This window comes from Rhinolophus ferrumequinum, chromosome 20 (genome assembly GCF_004115265.2).
Source record: "Rhinolophus ferrumequinum isolate MPI-CBG mRhiFer1 chromosome 20, mRhiFer1_v1.p, whole genome shotgun sequence".
Classification (NCBI taxonomy): Eukaryota; Metazoa; Chordata; class Mammalia; order Chiroptera; family Rhinolophidae; genus Rhinolophus; species Rhinolophus ferrumequinum.
Genome location: NC_046303.1, coordinates 39,665,830 through 39,692,272, shown reverse-complemented (window position 1 = coordinate 39,692,272; position 26,443 = coordinate 39,665,830). Strand labels below are relative to the sequence as shown.

At 34.6% G+C, this 26,443-nt stretch overlaps 1 protein-coding gene across 1 annotated transcript in view; it reads right to left on the bottom strand.

Moving 5' to 3' along the window:
• The window catches only part of SEMA3D (semaphorin 3D), a 200,307-nt gene that overhangs the window by 4,731 nt on the left and 169,133 nt on the right, over nt 1-26,443 (bottom strand). The window contains exons 12-17 of the mRNA XM_033088884.1: nt 19,023-19,245; nt 17,021-17,109; nt 14,606-14,647; nt 12,053-12,210; nt 9,828-9,892; nt 5,098-5,237 (exon numbers count right to left, since the gene is read on the bottom strand). Coding sequence (XP_032944775.1) covers nt 5,098-5,237; nt 9,828-9,892; nt 12,053-12,210; nt 14,606-14,647; nt 17,021-17,109; nt 19,023-19,245 — 717 coding nt within the window. The remainder of the gene's footprint in view (nt 1-5,097; nt 5,238-9,827; nt 9,893-12,052; nt 12,211-14,605; nt 14,648-17,020; nt 17,110-19,022; nt 19,246-26,443) is intronic.

The following is a 26,443-nucleotide window of genomic DNA, read 5'->3' as shown; positions in this document are numbered from 1 at the left end:
TCTGAAGTCTGGTTCCTGTCCCTCTTTCCCAGTCTACCTCTGTCCCCACAGGAGGAAGTTTCATAGACACCTGGCATTTCATTACTCCACTGTGATCCTTCACCTTTCCTTTCTTCCACAGAATGCTTAATTTTCCTTTGGTTGTTGACCTACAGATATAAAACTTACTTTGATAAATTTTAGGCTTTGTGGATTTAGCTAATGTCTGTCAGATCATTTAAGTGCTTTTTTTTTTCTTTCTAAAATTTCAAAAATATGCCTTTAATTAAATGGTATCTATAACAAAATACGTTTTGAATTGACATATTTTCATAGGATTTTTGCAATCTAGAGATAGGAATCTGTGGCCCAGACATTAAGTGGTTGAGTAATATTTGCCTACTTTACATTCCCATTCTTTGTAATGTTTTAATTCCATGCTGAAATAGGACGCATTATGCAGACGATATCTCCACAATGAAATGTCAGCACAGTCAATTTAGAAGATTCAGCTCCTCTACAAAGAGATAATGTAATCTCTGGCCACTAATTTAAACTCTTGGAATTTTCTCCGCTCTAGAAATGATAAGTAAAAACTGCTCAACCTTACAAATCAAAACCATGCTTGAACTGGGGTCGACTATCCATTTGCCTAATGTGAACAAGGATAATATATTTGGCATTATTAAATGTAGATCTTCAGTGAAGGGCAATTCATTTAAAATGAGAAGAGTAACATGGAAAGGGACAAAGGACATTTAGGTACTAAGCAGCAGGTAAAGGTCAGGGACCTCATTCTCTGATAATAGCAGCCTAATGGCAATTCCTGTGCAGATAATTCACCTGTCAGCTCTTTCATAGCTAAAGCTTTGCACATGTCATAGAAGTGACTAGGGCTTCAAGAATATCCCGTTTCTTCAACAAACACAGAAGGAAGACTTATTTAAAAATAGTGCTGAGACAACCGGCTCATTATTTAAAAGAAAAAAACCTAATTTATACATGACTAGCTCCCAGATTAATTTAATATCTTTGAGTAAATGTAAAGTATAACTGTAAAAATAAAGTCATAATATAACTAGAAAAAATATACTTTGTTTCATTGGAGAACGAATTTCTAAGCATAATAATAGAGATCATGTAGATATAAATCAATAGATTTGGTTATATAAATTATAAAATTTTTGTATGGTAGGAACACACAAAAAGTTTTAGAGATATAGAATATAATAAGAACTTATATGTATAAAATATTAATATATATGAAATATAAAGGTTTGTTAAAATAATTTTAAATAAATACATTGATGTAAATTAAGCAAATGACAGGTAAGGCAATTCACCAATTACAATTGAAACCAGTACACAAGAAACATGAGAGTATAAGTTCACACCCAGTAATACTCAAAAAAATAGACATTAACACACCGTGATAATTTTCCATGTCAAAATAATGATTTTTTTTTAAATTTATAATATACAATTTTGCCTCAGGAATTCAGAAAAGACAATAATATGGTGATTTTGGTGGGAAATTAGCAATAATACATTTGTTTATCCCAAGCCATAAAGATAATTAAAGCCTTTAACTCACTTATTTTTTTCAAAGTATTTGTCCTAGTTAGAAAAGTGGCGAAAGATTTTGATATAGGGAAGTTGATTACATTTTTTTTAGGAGAAAGTAAGAGCTACTTAAATAAAACATGGAAAATTCATTGATGGCTGTGGCTTCAGAAGAGTGGAAGTGGCAGGCAGGGAAAACATGGTATTAACATTGACTGACAATGGGGGGTGGGGATGGGGGGGAAGGTGGGGGGATTAGAAAGTGCAAATTAGTAGCCACCATATTGACACAGGGATATGGAAGACAGTTTAGGGAATATCATCAATGTTGTAAAGACTTTGTAGGGTGTCAGATGGGCACTTGCTTATTAGGGAGACCACTTCATGGACGGTGCAGATGCCTGACCACTGCGCTGTACACCTGAAGCTGAAGCTGAATAATACTGAATGTCAACTATAATTTAATACATATATAGTCACGGGATGTGGAGAAAAGCATAAGGAATAGAGTCAATGGAATTGTAACAACTATATACAATGTCAGAGGGATAGTAGGTTCAGGCAGGGGGGTTATCACTTTGAGAGGGGTGTAAATGTCTAATTTGTACATCTGAGACTAATAAAAAAATTGAATGAGGATGGAAAATGTTCGTAATGTAATGGTTAGTGGGAAAAAGGCTGGGACAGACATCAAAATGGTATTTGTGCTTATCTATGCTTAGAGGCCTCACAGTTCTGTGCATCTTATCATACTTTCAAAACCATTTATATTGGTTTTATAATAAAAAGAACAAAAACAAAACTAGATCTACAAAGAGAAAAATGCAAATATTTGAAGATGCCTTTAAAATAGTTTTGAAATCCACAGAAAAAAAATTTCTACCGTAAATGTCACGAGGTATTCCTTCTTTTACTGATTCAGATCTCAAGAGTTCAGCAGAAGCTTGGGGACTGCAGCTTAACTCACTAGTTACAGCATAAACATCATCAATTTCAAGCACAGCTTTATAGGAAAGTCAGCAGATAACTGACTCATGACCTTCCAACAGCACCCAACTGTGAAACAGCTCACTAAGGAAATGTTCTCCCCCTGGCAGAGAATAATCTGGTGACAGCCTCTGTGCCACAGGAGATCTGGACCCTCCCTCAGGCTTTTTTCTGAGTGGATGAAAGATTCTAAGTGACCTCCTTGGTAAGGAGCACCAGGTATCCTGCTGGGAAAAATACTTCAAACCTAGTTTGGATTTTGCCCTTTTCCTCAGCTCAGGAAGCAGGATTGCATATCCTGGATAATGTGTAACTACCTATTTACAAAGATACATGAAAATACCAGTTGAAATATTAGAGCTAAGATACTTTTAAGTAAAATTCAGTAAGTACACTATTTCCACTCCATTGAAATTCATGGAGCACGGTACAACCATGACTGTATAATATACTGTTAAAACGTACACTAAAGTAATGCATAGCATTTTCAGGAATATAAAATATGTGAATGCAAACATGCCGAGGCAAATATATGTATCTATAATTGGGAGATTACCCCAAGCAGAGTAACATGTTTTTTTAAAAAGTCAGATTAAATTTACCATGGAGGAAAAAAATCATTATTCAAGAATTATACGTAACTGAAAATAAATTAACAAGCTTTATTAACTATAAAATTTAAAATGCTGGTTTGGGACATTTAAAAATAAAATGTTGCAATGTATCGAAAAGAAAATCTGCATGTTATAAAAAAATCAAATAATATGCTAATATTTCTTGGATAAAATGTCAATGCTTTATGTGTTGAAAGAAAGTAAACTTCCATGTCAAATATATTTTAATATATATTGGTAAAACAGGACCCTTAAAAATAAACATTTAGTATTAAATATGGATATGCCATAATCTTAGAATTTATGGATATCAGTAATAATGAAAAATCAAGTTTTATTGGAGAAATTTGACATAATAATGAATGGTATTAAGTATGTTGAGTGTCATAATTTGGATAGAATAACTTGAAGACTTCATTGAAGATCTTCGATGAAAAGAATGATTTTTAATATAATGGTGGAATGTATCCTTAAATCAATTTATTATGATAAAATGTGATTCTTCTACTCCAAGGTATCTTAACCTCAGCACTACTGAAATTGGGTCGAATGATTCTTTATTGTGAGGGATTGTGCATTGTAAGATGTTTAGCATCGTCCCTGACCTCTACCCACTAGATGCCAGTAGGACCCTCTACCCACCCACCCAGTTGTGACCACCAAAAAAGTTGCCAAATGTGAACGCTCTGAGAGCAAAATTGCCTAAGATTGAGAACCACTGTTTTATATTAATATTTAAATGATTATATAAAATATTTTAAATGTTTATAGACTTATCAAGGAGGCTGGTGTTTTAGAAAACATTTGGTCCATCTCCTTATATGACAGAGAAACTGAATATCAGAGAAGTTACAATCTGCCCATAAATCCTCAGCAGTCTAGCTGAGCACATGATCAGTGCTATTTCCTATTTTATACATCCTCCTTGATAGGGAGAATAAGCAATTTTATATGTGTATTTTATACTTGTGAGTAATCTTTTGCTTTGAAATTCACATTCTTATACGTATTTTCTCAATAACTTTTGAATTTATTTTGTTCACAATTATGAAATTCTGGCTCACAGGGGCTCAGTGATATTACCCAAAGACAGAAGACTATGATTCAACTCAAGACATCTAATTCTGAATCCCATGTTCATTCCCTTACCCATTAAGTGTCCTTAGTTTAATATTGGGAATTTCAGAACTAAAATTGAGTATCAGCGGTTTCTCTTAGGTACTGAAGTAGGAAAATAAAAATTCTGCCAATTAACCTTTGTTTCATGACATTCAATTAATATTAATACAAGATTTTTCAGATTACTCAAACTCATCCCATTAAATTAATATCTATGCACCTCACAAAATCTGTGATATGTTTCAATCACACATATGTGTTAGAAAGCCAGAAACAGAAAAGTCAAAAGATAAATAGAACATCCATATTTCTTTTCCCTCTGTTAATTTAAATACATAAGAGTGAAAAGGTACATATGTCCAGATACTTATCCAACTGTTCATAAGATACGATAAAATTAGATATTTCATTTATTTTTTTATATATACTTGACATTTTTCATTTTATGATCTAAATTGAACACAAGTTGAGCTAAAATTTAGTCACTGTGCTATGGTGGGGGGAAATGTGCTCTCGTTCTTGATCGGGAAGTTGTTCTAAAATATAGAGACAATCTATGAGAAATAAAAATCTGAAAAATATCATATAGATTTATTTTTAAACAGTTAATCTGCTTTTAAATTTATTTTATTAACACTTTGCATTAAGTTTGCCTATTCTTATCTCAAAGGTATTGTTACCTTTGGTGTTAGTTGAAGCTGTTATTTTCCTTTTTATCAAATAGTGATGAGAGCACCATATGGCTCTAAAAGTGGAACATCTCTTAAACCAAAACTTGATTTAAGTTTTATACTATTTCCCTCAAGGTGAGTATTCTATGATGGCTATAACTTACCTCCTCTCGTTGTTCATCTCCTGACCGCTGAATATACCACTTAATAGATGCTTGTTGGGATTTAGGTATACATTCCAGAAAAGTTGAATTAAATTCAATGCCAAAAATCACCTTTTCATCAGCAGCTTCATGACTAATGCCTGGAAAGCAAACATGGAATAGGAGATTAACCTTGACCTGATTTTAAAAGCAATGGGAAAATAGACTGATTTAGAACAGATGCCATGGGGAAAAATTCATAGACATTATTAAGGAGAAAGGAAATTCAGGTTATAATATTGTTACCTAAAAGTCAAATATTATCTAATGGATTGATTTTTAAAACTCTATTCCAGCATTGCAATTTTCACTCTCATCAATATAGCAATCATTTGCAATTGATTTTTTAAAATAAGAAGTCACAAGATCTAACTCTAAACATTGAGTCTCTTTCTCTGAGCTGAACAGAATAAAACATTACCATATTTTAATGCTTTAACATCTTTTAATTTGTATAAAATATAATGAATTTTGTAGATTGTTCTGGATGAGCAATTTACTCCACCTTTAAAGAGATATTCTGTCATAAATTAGTCCACAGAGCTGGCCAAAGAACACTGAGAAATTTTGATATCAGAAAAGTAAGTACAGTGATCTAGACTTGATTAAATTTTATAATGATGGTAGTAAGCTACATGCTTTAATACTCATAATCAGGACCTTATCTATATTATCTACAGAAGTATGTTCTTTTATTCAAAGAGGGATACTTTAGCCCAACATGCATTTGCTATAGGATAGTTAGTGGGATGCTCAAGGAGCAGTGTCTCAGACACCTCATTCTCGTAAATCACTGCACCATCTGAAATACATTCCATCCAGAGTAGCCAAAGGCTGTGTCCCATGTGTGATCTAAGATCTGTAGCTCAAATTTGATCAAATAAAAAATGACAGCTGCACAGCTTGGACCAAACATGTACTTTTTCATCATATATTCAGATGTCTCAATTCTGCAGATGGGCCTACTTAGCATTTTAGGCATAAACCAGAGCAAGGCTTAAGGGACCTAAGTGAATCCTAAACCTAAGCACACAAAATTATCAGCAAAATGCACGAATGAATATATACCCAATAGTTAGGCTTCTTTTCAAGCAACTTCTTTTGAGCTTATTTGTGTTTCATTAACAATGGTGAAGTAAAGCATGCTGTCACCATTATGATCTGCCTATCTAGTTTAACCTTCAGAATGTGTGGATTCCATTTGAAACCTGTAATCTATCCACTATCTCTGCCAATTCAACAGATTATAACTACAATTTTCACAGTTACTCAATTTCTAATGCACAGAAAGATCACCAGTACTGATCGGGAAGACACAGATATGCATCATTTCATCGTAACAGATTCCATTTTCCTGAGCAAACAGAGTCACGAACAAAGCAGGGAAGATGCAGGTTGATTGTTAGGTGAGGGGCAAAGGCTCAGGGGAAACTCAATTAGACTGATTCAAGCAAAGTATTTGTCAATTTAGACAAAGATTAATTCGTAAAATCAACTAGAGAAGTGAAATAGTGAGCTGACCTCCATGAAATCCTTTTTCAAATCAGTAAAAACAGGGACTCACTGACATCAAGTCATCACTGCATCAGTTTGACTGGAAATAAATTTTATTGTTGCTTCCACTAATCTGCGTTTCATTTCTAAGTTTTCAATTTCCTATTTTGTGATTAAAAAATATATGCAGGTACGTGTATATGCATGTATAATATACACATTTACACATATCATATAACATTCTGTTACTATCAGTTTTAAAGGTGCAAAACTTATTTAAAATGTTTTAAAATGGTAGACTATCTCCTCATTAAGTGTAAAATAATTTTGAAGATAATATTTTAATCTTCCAGATTACAATAAAAAACTTTGACTGTAATGATATATCTGGAATATTTCTTTATAACAAATATATGACATACTACTGAAATCAGGTATTAGTCACTTTAGCAATATCAGATATGTTTAACATTATTAATTACAGTTCATCTACATGTATTTCTGGTTTATATCATTAGTAATTATGCAGTATCACAGTATATAAGAAAGTAATAATGGAAGGAAGGAAAGAAGAAAGGAAGGAAGGGAGGGAGGGAGGGAGGAAGGAAGGAAGGAAGGAAGGAAGGAAGGAAGGAAGGAAGGAAGGAAGGAAGGAAGGAAGGCAAGAACAAGAGTCTTGTTGGCCACGGTAAAGGCTATGGGTTCTTTACTGATTGTTCTAAGAAGGCAGTGAAAGATTTTGAGTAAGGGAATAACAGGATCTGACTGAAGTTTTTAAAAAGGTTACTCTGACAACTGAGTGGGATAAAGACTGCAGGGAGGCAAGCATGGAAGCAGGGCGACCGGTCCCAGCGCTGCTGGAGAGGTACGGTAGGTGGATTTGGTTGGGCTGGCATCCATGCAGGTGATGAGAAGGAGCTGTTGTGGCCACAGAGAGGTTGGTGATAGGACGTGAAAGGAAGACAAGAATCAAAAGATGACTCCTGGCTTCCTTTTGACCTAAGCAGTTGGGTGAATGGTGGTGTTATTTATGAGTATGGTAAATTCTACAGAACAATAAAGCTTCGGAGAAAGAACAATAATTATTTCTCAGATATAAATTGAGATGTTTATTAGACATCTAAGAAGGGCTCTGGAGTAGGCATGTAAGCACACAAGTCTTACACACAGGAGAGGACTCAGAACTGGACTACGAATTTGGGAGTACGAGAGCATTGAAATTGATAGTAGTAAGGGGTAAATAGGCAGAGAGTAGATATTTAGCTGGTGGGATGAAAAAGGAAGCTAAGAACACTCAGAAGGAGCAACCTGGAAGGTGAGAGGAAAACTGAAAGGATGTCGTATCATGAAGCATAGGTGTGTTGGGACACCATCTCTGCAAACAAAAGACCCTGATTTGTAGGGCCTGCTGATTTTCCTGGTGCAAAAACAGCCATCGTGGCTAATTCAAACTAACAGCGAGTTAAAAGCAGCTCGCAAAATTCCTAAATAATCAACAATCATGAGAACTTGGTCCAGCACATCACTTGCATGGAAGTCAATTAAAGAAAGGGTTTCGAGGAAGAAGGAGTTAGAGATTAAGTAAAAATGGGAACCGAAATTGGCCATTGGATTTGGCAAGGAGGAAATTGGCCATCGGATTTGGCAAAGAGGAAACTGGCCATTGGATTTGGCAAGGAGGAAATTGGCCATTGGATTTGGCAACGAGGACCTTGACAAAAAATGAACTGGGTAAAGTGATGGTGATGATTAGAAAAGCCTGTGTGCAATGGGTTCCAGCAAGAATGGACTACAGTAGAGTAGGTGCAATAATTGTGAGTGCCTTAGGCAGCAACTGTGTTTTATATCTCTTTATAACATTTATTATTATCTGACATCACATATTTTTACTTGTTCTTATGTTTATTGCCTGTTCTCTCCACTAATATATGCTTGAATATAAGTTCCATGAATGCACAGATTGTTTTCTTTGTTGTTGATACCTTTTTTGAAGATATTGGTATATTGTCAATACCTATAACAGTTGCTGATACATCTCATATGTACATGTGGAAAACCACACACATTGCACACAGTGATGAGTGCCAAATAAACCCCTGGACATGAGAGTTAATCACCTACACATAAGAATGAGACGTCAAAATAGGATTCTAGACCAGAGTTTATTTTTCAGAACAATGAAATTATAAATTGTAAATAACTGTTCCATTTTTAAATTATGAAAACACTGCTGAACCATCAGTTATAGACTGTGAAATTTGGGTTGTTTATTCATACTGGATGGTTCCTAACAATGTGATTAAAGTAAGGTAGTTCTTTTCTTCCTCTAGCTATATGTGTGTTGTATGTGTGTATGTGTATGTGTGAGTGTGTGATGTGTGTGTGTGTGGTGTGTGTGTCAGTGCACTTATATTTTCGAACTGATGGCAGAGCTTAACAGTGGAAAGTAACTAAAGCCCTGGAATATGTAATTTCATAGAATTTTTTCTCTGTCTGCACACTTAGTCAACAAACCTCCTCTCTATTCTTCACTCTGTGCTTCTCACACTCAGACTCTCACTTTTCTATGAGATTTTTCTCTGAACCACATAGCCTCTGATAATCTCTCTTTTCGCTAAACTCCCACATCACTAACTGTGCCTTATGACTCACTGTGCCCGTATCACTAACTGTGCCTCCCCAAAGAATTGTAAGCTCTGTAAGGAGTCTACCTGAGACAAGTATCTGCACGTGGAAGTCACTAATACATATTTACTGATTAAATGAATACCTGAATTAGCAAGTGAATACAAATAATGCAGTTTACCTAAAACTTCTTTCTCATAAGTGCTTACACTTTGATCAGACTTTTTTGGGAGGGTGTCTGAATTTTCTGTAAATGTCCATATGTTGTGGACTATATCCTGCTTTATTTCTAATAGCAGTTTTTAAACTTTATAGGGATGGATAGGATACGGCAGTAAAAAAGAAATATATGTATTAAAAGACAAGTGAAATGAATAACAAAGGATCATTGACTTAGGCACATAGGCTGAATGTTGATTTGTAAAGTCTCCTATTGCTTTTCCAGAACATAAGCATTCCACAAAATGAGATCTTCCTCTATAATAGATGGTTTAAGTCATATAGTAAAAAGACACACAGAGACTAGGCTTAAAATTTTAAATCGGAGAAAAGCATATTAAGCCTATACTTACTGTCTTCTATATCCCAGCACTGGGTGATTGGGTCTCCATACTTGACATCTTGGCGTCTAGCTCGCCTATGGAAAAGCGATTAAACTGTTTAGAACTTCTAGCATGAAACCTGGGATATACAAAATTTTCGTCTAATACTAATAGCAGTGGCAGACGCAGAACGATGCTTGCCTTATCGCTCCATTTAAGTGCTCGTCAATGTCCTAACCACTCGAACATTAATTCAAATGCCAGTAGTAGTAGAGTCCTAATAGAATGAATTCTGTTTTCCCAATAATATGATCTGAATTTTATTTTAACCACTACAGTTTGTTCTTTTTCTCTGACTTTTGACAATAGAATAGGTTAACTATAAATATAATCCAGATTTTTATATACATCAAATGCGGATGACCATCCCTACCCTCTTTTCTCCATCAGTCATTAGGAAAGTCATAAGATATAAACGAGCCTTAGTTATGGGTAGGAAAGTACACCTTATCATATGAAGATTCAGTATTACATAGATTTGATTAAGCAGTAAGTTACATACTGTCACTTGAAATAAAACTACAAGTTTGATATGGTGTGAATGGCTAGATGTTACTCCTATCTGCTGATACATATTTCACATTGTTTTTTGGTAGTAGTGATAATAATAATAATAATAAATGGATTCCTGAATTATTGTTTCATATTTTCCTTAAGAGAGAATAGTAACTATTGTATAAAAAAAATCTGCTATATCTGAATTAAACATGTATTACACAATTGCAGTATGTCTTCACTTGCTTTGGCTATTTTATGTTGCCAGTTCTGAGAGCACAGAAGTCACAGTAAACCTTTTGCAGTATCTAGGGTGTTCCTTGAGGGCAATGCTGACCAGATGACAATGCTGTATAAGAAATTATCTATCGTACACAGTTTTGGGGCCTCACATGGACTTTATGTTACGTAAGGGAACACATCACAGTGGCATGTCTGCAAGATCACAGAAACAGTCTTGTGAAAAAGAAGGAGAAAAAATTATGATGGTATAAGGTACACAGGTCAAGAATGTTTTTAAATCTTGACTTCTTAAGGAACAGGGTCAATTCATCAAACTGAAGGTTCATTACCAACTAATGAGCATTCTTGTTTTTCAGCTTGAGGAAGAGAAAAGCATTCCCCAAATACTCACTGTGATAAGCATATGTTGGCCAAAAACTAACAAAATGTTGGTGACTTTTTATTTTCAATTTATAATAATCCCCACTCACATTTAATTCAGAGATTTCAGGGAATATTAAATGCCTCCTAATTTTAAGCGGTATCTGCTGCTGTATTATACATTCACTCTGTGATCCCTAAAATTTGCAGTTTGACAAATTGGTAAAATTTCAAAAAGAAAAAGTGCATAGGCAGTAGTGGGACTAACATATACTTCCCTGTTATCTTATTTTGTTAATAAAGACCTAAAGATTTTAAAAAATACCATATACAATTTGCTGATTCTTTTACCTAGAGGAAAATATACTTTGCAGAATACTTGAGAAAACAGTTACTATAATCTACATTAAAAAATAATAATAATTATAATATATTTAGCCAGTATCAGACATATTGACAGGCAGTCAGGTTGCTTCCATTAATTTTGCTACTGAAAACAGTGCTGAAATGAACATCTTTGAACCTGTAACTTTGTGGTGCTTTTGCCCTTGTGTGTGTAGCATAAATTCCTAGCTGGGAATTACTGACACAAAATAACATTGTTTTTAAGAGCACATAAAGCAATGAACTACAAACAGCAGGGCATAGTTTGATGTTTAAGTATAGCTGAGCGGCCGAAATTGGGCAAGTTAGAGTTACTACTATAAAACAGAAATTGTACCGAGTGACTGGATATGTTGGACTGTATATAATCTACACTTTTACAAAGGGAAGAAGGGAGGAATGTAGAAAGGTTAAAGTAGTAAAAAACACCAAACTTCTATTGGTGTTTAATATAGATGAAGCAAAAGAATGCAAACAATTTATCAGAATTTTTAAAAATTCCACATTTCAGAATTTCAGAACATTCTTTTTATTCTCCTTCAAAATTTGGTTTTATGCAAAACTATAAAATAATATTTTAATTTTAATATTCCTACTATATACCATGTTATCTATATATTTTCTCTTTAATTTAAATTATAAGACAAAGTATTTGTGTGAAATATTCATTATGTAGAAAGGAAGGTGTCATATGAACTCTGTGTGCCTCTTACCTTTTTGAAGTGGGGGTGTATCGAGAGCATGCGTTTCCATCCCACGCACAGTAAGGGTCTCTGGCAAGACAACAGTCTGCACAAGCTTTCCCATAAGTGTCACATCTGTGCAAGGAGAGCTGGACCAATCCATCTTGGGAACCAATGTACAATTGTTGCTGCAAAGCAGGCAAAACAAATGAATTAGAAGCATCTTTTAGACTAGTCTTAAAAACTTCCCTTTCTTGAATACCACATCACAACTCTAATTCTGTCTCCTCAGGTGTCCTGCCCATAATAAACTTTTGTACAGACACATAACAAAGAGTAAGATAAGTCAATCACTTCTACCCTTGGTAGGATGGTGGTTTGAAGATGTTGACACTGAAATGGACAGCATCCTCTAGAACTCGAGTAACCTTGGCAGTGATTTAAGAAGGTCAAAAACCAGCTGTTAGACTGAGGAATTAAGATGTCAAATTCTTTCCCAATAGTTGAAAATACTCTTTCGTAGATTACATCACGCACAGATGCCACATGCAATACTGATGGCCTTCCCCTGAGATGGTTTCTTAAAAAGGAGATGACTAGAAAGTGATTTGTAAAACTTTTCCTGAGGTTTTAACTAACCTTTTCATTTGCTAACAAAGTATTTACTGATCCCTGATGGAAAGTGGGTTTTAAGTGGGAGAGAAAGCATTTAGTATCATTGAGAAGAAAATATTAAGGAGACTTGAGGCATGCCACATCACAAATGAAAGGCTGCAGGATACTGAAATACCTATAAATAGAATTACATTTGGAAAATAAGTCCTCAGAATAACGCACGGCTCCCTACATGTGTTCATTTGAGTGTATGTATTGAGGGGGGTTGAGGGTATGTATTGAGGGATGAGACAAGTAAATAAGCCATAGTTTGTGCCTTCACACAACTCACGGTCAACTCTAGTGTAACTTTAAATGGAGGGGAAAAAAAATGAGAGAATAGATACTGGCACAAATAGCATACAAGTACACGTACTCAACCTACAGAAATGTGTCTTATACCTGTACCACCCATTAAACTGTCAATTAAGACTTCCTGGTGGTTAAATGCAATGTACATTGTTTAGTAGTGGTTTTTACTGAAATTTTCTACAGTGTTTCACACTAAGGACTTGAAACCCCCTTCACTTTCTCTGGTTCTTCTTCCTTATTTCTGTCCGTCTTTTGTTTTCTTCGATGATTTCCTTTCTTTGCATTAAATGCGGGGTATCTTTTTTTTTATTTTATTCTCATTGCTGAACCCTTCTTATTGTACAGACTTAGAGGTATCTTGAAAACAACATAAATGTAGACACACGGATTACCCTAAATCTACTCCTGCTACCCAAACTTGGTAAGAGGCTCCCTCCCAGCCACCCAAGACACAAAACTGGAAGAGCTGGAGTTGACATTGAATCTCTCTGTCCCATTCAGTCTGTCCCCATATCTTTTCCATTCTCTCATATAGAACTTTCTAATCTATCGCCTCCTCTCCTTCTCCTCTGCCACTGCCTTTGTTTTGGTCCTTATCATTTCTTTCCTGGACTACTTGTCAGCTTCAGCCTTGTTTTCCAGCCTCCCCCACTTATAACCTAAGGCTCAATCCATCTTCCACACTGCCACACCAGACTGATGTTTCTAAAAGGAAAATCTTATCACAACATTTCCCTGTTTAAAATCTGTAGAGACTTTATTGTCCTTAGATAAAATTGTTAAACTTCTTAGGAGAACATACAAAGATGTACGTAATCTTGCTCTGCCTTATCTCCCCAGATTCATTTTGAGTTCTTTTCCCTAATAATCCCTGTACCATACAAGGCATAGTGGGCTAAGATACTTTTAGCAACACCTTAATGTTAAACATATTATCACATGACTTTCTTAAATTTTAGAAAGTACATATAGAAATGGGAGTGCAAGTCTGAATCTCTTGAATCAGTTGGGACTCAGAGTATCATATCCAAGAACTAATAAATATCAGTGCTGTTATTGCTAGCTACCATCTACTTCACACTTATAATGTACAAGCTCTTCACCCAGAATTTTGTATGCATCTTCCTATTTATTAGGAGGTGGATATAATTTTTCTAACTTTGCTGTTGAGGAAATTAATTCTGGGAATCAAATATTAAATGGTAGGTTGGAGGTTAACTCTTGGGCTATTTGCCACCACAGAGTTCATCACCTAATTCCTAGACTCCCTGATTAAAAACCATTTTTAATGATTAGGGCCGGTCTTCTACATGAATTACTTACGGCCTTGACGGAAAGACATCCTCCTGGGACTAGAAAAGTGAGCTCCATTTTCAAGAGCCAAGGGAAGGGGAGAATATATTACTCAATTAATGAAATCTGGTTTCATTTCTCCTAAGGCAAGGCTGAAACAATAGGCTTTAATCAGTTATAAAAGAAACACATAATCTAAGGCTTTTATATTATTGATATTTATTTTTCACTTCCAATTTCATTGGGTTTTCCCTTAAAATGAACTTTGACTCAAGCAACCTATTGCTTTTGTGGTTAATTTTTACACAAAAATTAGAAAAGTACCTGCTTCAGAGACAACTCCATGTTCAAGATGATTGATGAGTGCTGAAAATAGAAGTTAAATGTTATTAATCATTAACAGTCTTTACAGCAGTGAGTATGTTATCGTGTACTAAAGATCACTGAAGTAAACTACAAGGCTCTGATATAGAAGGGAGGAAAAGATCTTAATGTTTACTATTTCCCTCCAATGTGTGGCGATTCTACCTTCAAGAAATGATCAAAATAGTTATTTTAAAGTATCTTATTAAAGGAAAATCACCTAAATGGATGAGAAACACTACACTGAAAATTGTTCCTAGTTACTCACAAGGTTTCTCCTTCTTCTAAATCTGCTTATCTTAACTACTTCCATATAATTCAAACTAGTGTTGACAAGAACATCTCCATAATTATTTATTACCTCTTTCTGCTCTTACTTAGATCAGTAGTTCAAAAACTTGTTCAAGGAGCAGCTTTCGGAGGAGTTATAATGCTCCTTGTGGAGGACCACGTTCTTTACGGCACGCTGCAAGCAAGATGCTGACGGGCGTGGTTTCTTGATATAAACTGCGGCCAGTTTTATTTGTAGAAAATATGGCTATGTGTATGCAATATAAAATCAGAAACGTGAACACAAACGCTTCCTAACTAAAATGTTTGAAAATGTATCTATCTATCTATCTATCTATCTATCTATCTATCTATCTATCTATCTATCTACCTGTTCTCTGTTTATCATTCATTTCTCGCCAGTCAATATTTACAAACATTAACAGACAACAAAAATTTAAGAAAATACATATGAAGGGAATTTTTAAAATTATTTGTTTTTAAATTAAAGTTTATTGGGGTGACAATTGTTAGTAAAGTTACATAGATTTCAGGTGTACAATTCTGTAATATATTATTTATATCTCCCATTGTGTGTTCACTACCCAGAGTCAGTTCTCCTTCTATCACCAGATATTTGACCCCGTTTACCCTGCATTTTTTTAAAAGAAATAGAACAAAAAATCATCAGATTTGTATGGAACCACAAAAGACCTCGAACAGCCAAAGTAATCCTAAGAATAAAGAACAATGCTGGAGGTAACACACTCCCTGACTTCAGCTTGTACTACAGGGAAACAATAAGCAAAACAGCATGGTATTGGCAGAAAAAACAGACACACAGACCAATGGAATAGAACTGAGAACCCAGAAATAAACCCACATAAATATGGACAGATAATTTTTGACAAAGAAGCCAAGATGGAGAAAAGACAGCCTCTTCAATAAACGGTGCTGGGAGAATTGGAAAGCTACATGAAAAAGAATGAAACTGGACTGCTATCTGTCACCATGTGCTTTTTTTTTTTTAAGTGAGAAAATTCTAGCCAATAACTTTGGCATAGATTAAGAAAACAGGTTCATTATTTAATCTTAGCAGTGGAATCCAAAGAATTCCTCTTGACCACAAACAACCACTGAGTGAGACTTATTCCAATGTGCCTATATGTGTTGTGGGGACTTTACTTTTTGGCCTCTGGGTTCAGACTTATATTTGACATCAGCTGGAGTCTCCCTTAGGAACCACTCACAATTTTGTTTTTGGTAGACGCCAGATAGCAGGTCTTGTTCTTGTTAACTCCTTGACCACTATTATCCTCACAGTGTAAACAGGATTCTGTGGAACCCAGCATGTTAATTAACATGAGGGCTTTACTCTCTTTTAAGGCAACAGTGGTTTACACGGAAACAGTCCATTTGATAAACTGTTCCAACAAAAATGTTACAAAAAGCACAGCGTATTTTTAGATGCTCTTCTAAGAAATACAATTGTATTTCGAATGTTATTTTCAGATAATATTTTTAAATTGAGTATCACTGAGGATCTACAAAGAATGCCACAATTCAAATTTATTTTTAAACGTCGAAGACATTGCTCCAATCGGGAGAACTATTATTTTAGATCTCCTAACTCTTTGGGGGAGTTTAGCATACATGAAGACTTACTATCATACAACTTTTGTTTTAAAAAAATATTCCTTACAGAAAAGCAGGGACACGTGATTTATATACTCTTCCAGTTTTCTCAAATTCAATTGGGGAAAAATTGAAAAGTAAAATTTATAAAGTAGAAAAGCATCTGGATAGTAAAAGAGACCCCAGACTTTCATCTACTGTGGCAATTTGTCTGACCATATGCTCAGAGAATGCAATAATGAGGGGCAGCCCCATGGGCCCTGAATTCAGTGGTAGTCTACAGGGAAAGGTGAGCCCTATTCTTAGCTGCTTTTAAAACTTTTTTCCATTGCTTAAGGAAAAGGAAAATAAAGGAGTTATTTGCAAAGACTTCTCCAGGAAAAGAGTTGATGTATTAAAACAAATGTGTTGTATATCAAGGGCTACTCAATTTCCCCATCTCTTTCCCCAGAACTCTTGACTGAGGTTTACCTTGAATATCTGCAACTCCTCCAGGACTACCTCTTCCATGTTCCATTTCTCCTTTGAAATGCTGACAACTTTTAGGACTGTTCCAATGTCTGAAAAAAAATACATTACCCATTTATCCTACTGTTTCTACTTCAATGTTTAGTTGTAAGCATACTCCTAACAATCTTTACATCATTACCCTAGATTTTCTTTAAATGCCTTTCAAGAAATCAGATTACATAAATCATGCAAGAACTGAAGCTTAATGTATAGGATTCTCCCCTTCTGAAATATTACAGCTTTTATCTCATAAAAAAAAAAGACAGGTTTATAAAGAAAACATTAAAAGACACATGCTTGGAGTAGATTCCCAACAAAAGACATATATATGTCTCATTTAAATATTGGTTGAAATGATAATAAAAACAGATGCTTTTGAATGTCTGAGCACCGGGGTGGGAGCATATTAACATGGATGGCAATAATCCTGTTTGCACAAAATAGTCTGGAGTGTTCATCTCTGTTTTTAAATGATGCTAAGATCTTTGAAAAATGTTAAATATACATTTTTCCAAATGTCATAATTTAATACCTATCTGTCTATCTCTGTCTATCTTAGTAACCTTGTGATTTTTTTCAGTAAAAGTTAGGCAGTACCACCTAGTGGCTGAGTGGCATTCATGACACTGAAATGTTCAAGACCTAGGAATCAACGTTGGATGGATCATGCAAATTAAGTGGCAAACTCATTGGAATCAGTGACAACCTAATTATTTCACGTTTTGATGCATCAGTAGTAACCTCTGTAGCCTTGGGAACATAACTTCTTTTCTGGGCCTCAGTATTGCCATCTGCAACATAACCAAGTTTGGTCAGTTTCTCGAAAGCTCTTGCTTGGACGCTATTACACACACGCTTTTTAATAAACCTTACTTCTGTAGGATTAATATAGTTTATAAGATAAAATTATTCTAAAGTTGATCTGCACTCCTAAAAAACTATCCCAATAAAAATATTCATTCCTTGAAAACCTATTAATGTCTATCTTCATGCAATGCTTGAGCCATTAAATTACATACGTAAGACGCAGTGCTTTTGTTTTAATGATACATATCTACTGCCACTAGAATTCACATGATATTATTAGATAATATGTTTCTTCTTTTGGAGATGCACTAAATAAGCAATAGTTTTCTTTCTGAAAAATATTTTTTCATAATTTTGTAATTATTGAGTTGGCAGGAAAAAAAAATAAAACGGGTTCCAATGATGAAAAGTGATACTTAACCTACAAAATTCAAGGAAGAGAAAAATAAAGTCCAAGAAGTTTCTACTTAAAGAGCTTTACAAAGCAATGCTTAACTTTTTTGAAAAGCCATCTTAAGTCATCTTAAGTCACTGATTCTCAAGACTGGGTTTAGAGATCCTTTGGAGTAAGACTTACCAAAGATCTCTGTAGGGAAAGGGAAATGTGAAGTTTGAAAATAAAGAAACATTGCTTTACCCTATTTGTTTAATTTTAGTCCACAGTCATTCAACAAATATGTATTGAGCACCTAATCTATATAGCAGGCCCATTGCAGTCAAAATATACAAATATATTTTGAAATCTCAAAGAACACTCACGAAGGCTGGGAGATATTTAGGATTGTCAATTAAAAGCACGTGCTATGCAATTTTAAGAAATAATGAGTAATAAGTAACCCGCCTGGAAAAAGATGCATGTATCCTGATCTGGGGAATTCCCTAGGAAGGGTACCTCAAAAATCCCTAAGGACTTAAAACCCCAAAAAACAATGAATGAGAAAAAGTGTCAGGTGTGCATGTGTGGGTGTGTGTGTTTGGAAAGGGGTGAAGGGTTGTTTTCCTATAAAGATTGAGACATTTGAATACAACAACAAAAACTTACTGACTAGACATTAGCTAATAATTACTTATGTTGTTTCGACAATAAATATTTTTGCCTTATTTGTCTAATAATAAAAAATGCCTTTGAAAGAAAGCATAATCCAGGTCTAGGTACCTGTCCCAAGAAACATTACGTCATACTGGCCATCTTCTGCGACAACATGATCCACGACAATCTGTGTCAGTCTGTAATCTACATTGATTCGCTTGAATGTTGGTCCTCCCGCAACTGGATATACTGATTTATACATCACAGGGTGCCTCCTGATGAAACTGATGACCTCATCTGGAAAATCTCGGGTTGATTTGATCAGTGGGTCATAGGTTTTGCTCGGACACTGAAAAGAAATGAGAGGAGTATTATTCATGCACTTGAGAAATTTACACTTACTTCTAGTAAAGTTGTTGTTAAGGCTTATCATTGTTAACATTAAAGGAATGGTCAGCACGATCAAGATGCAATCACATGCGCTTGTAAATAAGTGCAGTTTTCCTCAGGTGTATTTGAATCCAGTTTTCTCTCTCAAAAATATCCTAAATTATATCTTTAGATAATTATTATCTAAAGTTTCTACAGAAGCTCATTTCTTATGAAGATTATTGTTTACTACAAAGATTCATGAAATTTGAGTTGAAATAATTATGAAGAAAGTAATCTATAAAGATGGGAATATATGAGAAACTATTATTTCTATTTCGTTTAAGATTTCAGTTTTAAATTAAAACCATAATTATAATTGGTGTGAAAATTATATTGTAAAAAATTCAACAGCTCTTCCCCTAAAGGATCTGTGAAACTATCTCACTTTTGTCTAAAAACACCTCGTGTGCCTTTTACTGTCCTCTAATTCAATAGTTAACATACCCTGCCCCCTGGTGGATAAAGTAAAAAACTCATACTAGTACAAATGAAATGAATTTGATGTCTTTATCCAAAGCATATGAACAGAGTTATATTATGACGTTTTTAGTACATATCTTCACTCGTATATCCTAAATATGTTTTATGATATCAACATACTGGAATTTAGGAAGTTATGGCAGAATAATTCTGTTGTCACATTTGAGTCCTTAATGGGCTAATACATTCTTTTGGAATGGAAAACTTGGGCAATATGATGCAGGCGTAGAGAAGAAAATGAGTAACACTGAGGAAAGTCTGTAAGAAAGTGCTGCTTTTTCCATATTTTAGTTTTTAAACAAGTTGGAAATAATCTCCACTGAACTGAACAATTCTGACTAGGCCGTATTTAAAATCCAGTGAAGACTCCAAAACATACCGTACTTCTTAGTCGGCGCATTCAAAGAGGGTCATTCTCAGAGAACTAAAGACACTACGGTATCTTTAAAGTCACAGTATATGACCCTGACCCAATTTTAGACCAATACAAGCATAATGACTGACTAAATTAGAAGAAATATCAAAATAGTTGTATAAAATAAAAATCTGTTAATGATTTTCTAAATTACTTTAATTTGAAAATATCTTTATCTTTCCCCAAAATCTTGCATGTCTGGTCTTAAGAAACGGATCTTTTCTTGATATCTATTCATTTGTCCCAGGTCTGCACTAAAGAGGTTAGAAATGACCTAGAATACTAGCCATTTGGTAATTAGCATACTCTTAACTGGATATTGGGATAAAGATCTAACTAAGTCTGTGTCCTCAGTCGTTGTTTCTAGTACTTAGGCTTCAGTCAAGTGGAATCTGTCAACTCTATAATGGAAGGAACCCTATATTAAATAGATTAAGCTGTGACTCAAAATGGATATGGAGCTCAAATGATTCAAAGCTCTTGCCCAATTACAGGCTGCATGTTTGAGGCTCAGTCAAAGGCGATTCATAGTGGGTTTACAGCTTATAATGCCTGTAGTACAATCTGGTTGGTCTATCATTAAAATCAAAGCAAAAGCAGGATTTTGCCGACATTACATTTTTGAAACTGCCCTCCAACTTAAGGGGAAAAAAATCTCTTTTGACTTTGCAGCTGCAGTTATGCAGTAGCCAAAATTTCAAAAGAAATAATATCATGACATTCAAGACACAGGTTATGGTATCGAATTTTCAAATAATTCGAAATTTTAAAGTGAGAAAGTATAGATGAATGAAGATATGAACATTTAGCAAAGAAACAGATACGACAATTTCCCTCATTGCTCGCTACTGACAAAAAAGGTTTAAGTATGATAAAATCTAATGAAAAAAAAGAAGGAAAACCTGGTTTCTATTGACTATTATAAAATAATCTTTGAATATGTCTGTTTTCTTATGGCAGCTTTTCCTCATGGCATGCTTCCCGTGTTTGCATAGGATCTTTTTCCTCTAGGTTGCTGTGCATGATCTCTCAGGATCAGGCCTCTATGCTTTCACAAATGAAAGTGATTTGGTAGAATTACTCCCTGTGGTTTAAGATAGTACAGTTTGAATCAAATAGTGTTATTGTAGTACATTAAAAACCAGAGGAATTTTCCTTTGATATCATATAGCTATGTAGCACATATATCTAAAAATAACTTGAAATGCCAAGCAATGCATGCAGGTAAGAGTGAAATAGGAAAGAAAAATTCCATAAAGGAAAAAGAGAAAGTGTGGGAAAATGCTCCATCTAAAGCTAGTGATGATATTCAATTATTTTCCTTCAAAAAAAATCCTAGAAGTAATATCGCATTGTGATTTTTAGATATCACTCACACCAGTTAGAATGGCTATCATCAACAAGACAAATAATAACAAGTGTTGGAAAGGCCATGGAGAAAAAGGAACCCTCATACACTGTTGGTGGGAATGCAGACTGGTGCAGCCGCTAAGAAAGGCAGTGTGGAAGTTCCTCAAAAAATTAAAAATAGAATTACCATATGACCCAGCAATCCCTCTCCTGGGTATCTACCCAAAAAGTCTGAGAACATTTACCTGTAAAGATCTATGTGCTCTGATGTTCACTGCAGCTTTATTTACTGTGGCCAAGACATGGAAACAACCAAAATGCCCTTCGATAGATGATTAGATAAAGAAGATGTGGTACATATACACAATGGAATACTATTCTGCGGTAAGAAAAGATGATATAGGAACATTTGTGACAACATGGATGGATCTTGAGATTATTATGCTAAGCAAAATAAGTCAGACAGGAAAAGTCGAGAACCATATGATTTCACTGATATGTGGTATATAAAACTGAAAGCAACAAAGGAACAAGACTAACAAACAAAGAAACAAAAACTGATAGACACAGACAATAGTTTAGTGGTTACCAGAGGATACGGGGGGAGGGGGTGGTAGATGAGAGTAAAGGGGATCAAATATATGGTGATGGAAGGAGAACTGACTCTGGGTGGTGAGCACACAATATAATATATAGACGATATATTACAGAATTGTACTCTTGAAACCTATGTAACTTTACTAACCATTGTCACCCTAATAAACTTTAATTAAAAAAAACAACAAAAACCTAGAAAATGTTCCTATTGCAGCTATGTTTTATCCCTGGTATGAAAAATCTAGTGAATTTTTCTCTGCATGGCTGTACTTTTAATTTCTACAAAATAACACAGTCCACCTGAATATACTGTAGATGGCTATTTACTTCTGCCTCTAGCTTTCTAACATTTGCCTAACTTCCATGTATTTAGCTCCTATGACTGTTGGAAATAAATCAAGGAACTTATCTGTGTTCCACCTGTTTTGAGAAACTCTAACATGGTTTAAAATTTGAGGGGGGCAAGAAAGAGAACAGTTACCAAAAATTTTAAATGTCATTATCTTGATGGAAATAAAACCAGCACAAGAGTAGAAGAGAAATGAGACCTGCCGAGACAAAGCCTGAGATGAAAGGGTAAGCCCCATAGCAACAAGCCCTGGTCCAGGGCCTATCTCCCATGGCTGGCGGCCATGGCTGTCTAGGTGTGATCATGTTATGCTTGACAAATCTACGTGTTTGTATGCAGCCTTTACTACTGCAGTGGGAAGAATGGATAAGAGGAGAAAAATGGATTTTATCCAATGGGAGAACTTTGCCCCTTGGCCCAGCACCAGACAGCTGTTAAAAGTTTTCTTCCCCTGCTGCTTCAGGCTATTCTCTACAGGTTGCAGTTTCCTTTTAAACAAATCAGAAAAATGACTAACGTGAGGGAAGAATTGGCACGAGGAAAGACTGAACCAGGCTTTCATTTCTAGCAAACTGGGAAAAATAAACTAACAATGCAAAGAAAGTCCGATTTTTATTTATAAAGTTAAAAAATGCAAACTTAGTAAGTGCCATCCTATCCCCCTGCTTATTCATCTAAGAGTCAGTTTACAACTGTGGACAAGGAAAGAACTCATATTCAATATCAGAGATAGAAAGGCTGGGGGTACAAATACTGAGGTAAGTTTGTTTGTCTCTTTTTTAAAGGTTCCATTTCTATTAGAGGGAATTTCTATACTAAAAATAAGGAAAACATTATTGAACATAATAAGCAATGTGGGATTTGGAGAACCTCATTTTAAGAGTGAACGTTGGCCTTATGGAAAAGAAAACTAAAAGCCAGTGGAAAATATTGATTTATGTTAGAAATCAGATATCTCTCATCATTTCAGAGAAACACAACCTATATATAAAGTTAAAGGGAAATGAAAGTGATGTTTTGTCATAGACCCTCTTCAGGTGAAATCAGTTTTAGGAATTTGGAATCTAGAGGCCCGGAATCTAGTCCTGCCTTTGCTTCTCTCTTCTAGAATCCAAAACCTAAAATGAATAGAATTAAAGATACACTCAGTAATTTGGAGAAGCAGTGACAAAGTAATAGTTTGTTATCCAATAAGTGGAAGTAAACAAATGTTGAGGAGAAAATAAAACTGTGAATTTGTATATGAGGGGAATTTGTATATGAGCCAGTGATGCATAAAATGAGATTTCTGAGAAGTTTTCCTCAGATTTTAAATTAATTAGGAAAGCCTTAAAACAGAATAAAAGAAAACAAATAACAACAACAAAAATGTTAATCATATTCCTCAGTTGCATAAGTGAGAAGATTATCATGAGACACTGTGAGGAAATTCTTCCATTATTTTTCAGTCCCCTTTGGTAAGACTATCAGTCTAACATCTACAAATGAAAAGGAAGTTTAGGATACTATTTTTAAAACACATATTTCTTTTAGGGCAGGTACACCTATCTTTGTAAATCAACCTCAAAGCACCTCTTATCTACAATATAGTCTAGAAAATTCTTATTTAATGGGGCCAGACTACTTTACAACCCAGATCTAAATTCGGAGATTAATGAAGACATAAAATTCTGAGAATCATCAGCTCAAAAGCCAACTATTTTAGGTAGACCAAGAAGATAAAACGGGTTCCCTAAAGAGTTCTGGAACTTGTAGATTACACGGTCATCTCAAATGCCTGCCCTTTCCAAGATGAAAGTTGGAATTTCTCAGCAGTCATTCCAGTTCTAGGTTAAGCATCATTACAGATATCCAGTGGGCTAGATAGATCGAGTTGCTGACATTAAACATCATTATTCTGTGATGCAATCCCTCCATGATTTGCTTTGTTGAAGCAAAATCATAAACCACTCTCAGTTAAGACAGTGATGGCTTGATATGTTAAAGTGAAAAAATGCCTTTCCAGAAAAATTATGCCAGGACCCAGAGAAGGTCCATGGTAGCATATTCAGAATGATGAACTTTCCAGTGTACCTGGAATCAAAAGAATTTTGCAATTTCTCAATGTCTTTTACTATGTTAGAAAGTCCAATAAAAAAAAAAAAAGTCTTGTGGGAAATAAAAGGACTATCATACATCCACATCCTGAGTTTGGAAGATGTTTTATATATACATATATATATTTTTATATATTTCATATATATATATATGATCGTTCATTTGAAATGTCCAGAATAGGCAAATCCATAGAGACAGAAGAAATATTCGTGGTTTTCAGCAGCTGGAGGACAGGGGAATGGGGAATGCCTGCTAATGAGTATAGAGTTTCTTTTTGGGGTGATGGAAATGTTCTAGAATGATAGTGATGATAGTTGCACATTGTGAATATACTAAAAAACACTAAGTTGTACATCTGAAAAAGGTGAATTTTATGGCATGTGAACTGTATCTCAGATTTTATCCTATAGCAGAGGGACAAAAAGGGCCCTAGTGTAAAGGGAGGAAACTGTTTTGATTTACCTTTGAGTCTCTCTAGAGAAAAAGCCACGTGAGTTGTACGTGGTGGGCCTTCTTACAGAGAGGAAGATATCGCATTATTTTACATTTGGTGGTAGTTGAAAAATCACTTAAGATTGTTTTCGTAGTGGGCTGGTTAAATCAAATAGCTAATTGATTAATATATGAATATGAATTACAAAAAAAAACTTAAACATTTTCTAAAGATCTGAATTCCTAAAATAGAATTGCAGACCCTTCTATGGACTATTTGAGACTTAAGAATTCTCACTAAAGTTTTTATAGGATATACTGATTTTCCTTCTTTGTTTCTCACTAAAATAAGGTTTTGGTGTGTAAGCTATTAGTGAAATTACAATCTATCATTCAGCAAAGTACACAAAGTAAAGTCAATTAAATCAAGGTACAAAATTAAAAAACAATTCTTATAAATATCTAATTTTGCTTCCTACCAAAAATGGACCCTTAGTTGGGAAATTCATATGCAAGTTTTTATCTTTAAAATAAAGTTTGTTTAACAGTAAAACCAGTAACTATTTGGGGGAGGGTGGAATTTAAAAATAAACTGCTATCTTTACAAAATTAGAGGTTTAGAAATTATATATATAAAAGCAACACTGGCAAAATGATTCGAGAGTAGCAAAACATATATTTCTGAATAATTGAACTTCAAAAACAGGTACTTTCTACATTTTGGCTGTTGTGAATAGTGCTGCAATGAACATGAGAGTGCTAATCTCTCTTCCAGATCCTGATTTTAATTCTTTTGGATAAATACCCAGAAGTAGATTAATTGACCATACGGTAGTTCTAGTTCTAGTCTTTCGGGGAACCTTCATATTGAATGTGGAATCAGTCTAAATGTCCATCAGTGGATGACTAGATAAAAAAAAAAAGTGGTATATGCATACAATGGAATATTATTCAGCCTTGAAAAAGAAGGAAATTGTGTAATATGTGACATCATAGATGGACCTGGAAGACACTATATGCTAAGTGAAATAAGTTAGTCACAAGAAACAATTACAGTATGATCCCACTTATATGAGGTATCTAAAGTAGTCAAACTCATGGAAGTAAAGAAGAGATTTGTGATTATTGCTAGAGTCTGGGAGGAGTGGAAAACAGAAAGTTACTAATCAATGGGTATAAAATTTCAATTACACAACATAACAAGTTCTAGAGATCTAGTGTACATTATTCCCATAGATGGACAATACTGTATTGTGCAGTTAAAAGTCTGTGAAGATTTTAGAGCTCATGTTAAATGCTACCACAACAAAAATTTTTTAAGAAGTATTTCTTCTCATTTTTTGATGAGAGAATGCTTTAAAAACTGAAACATTAATATTTTTATTTATGCACAAA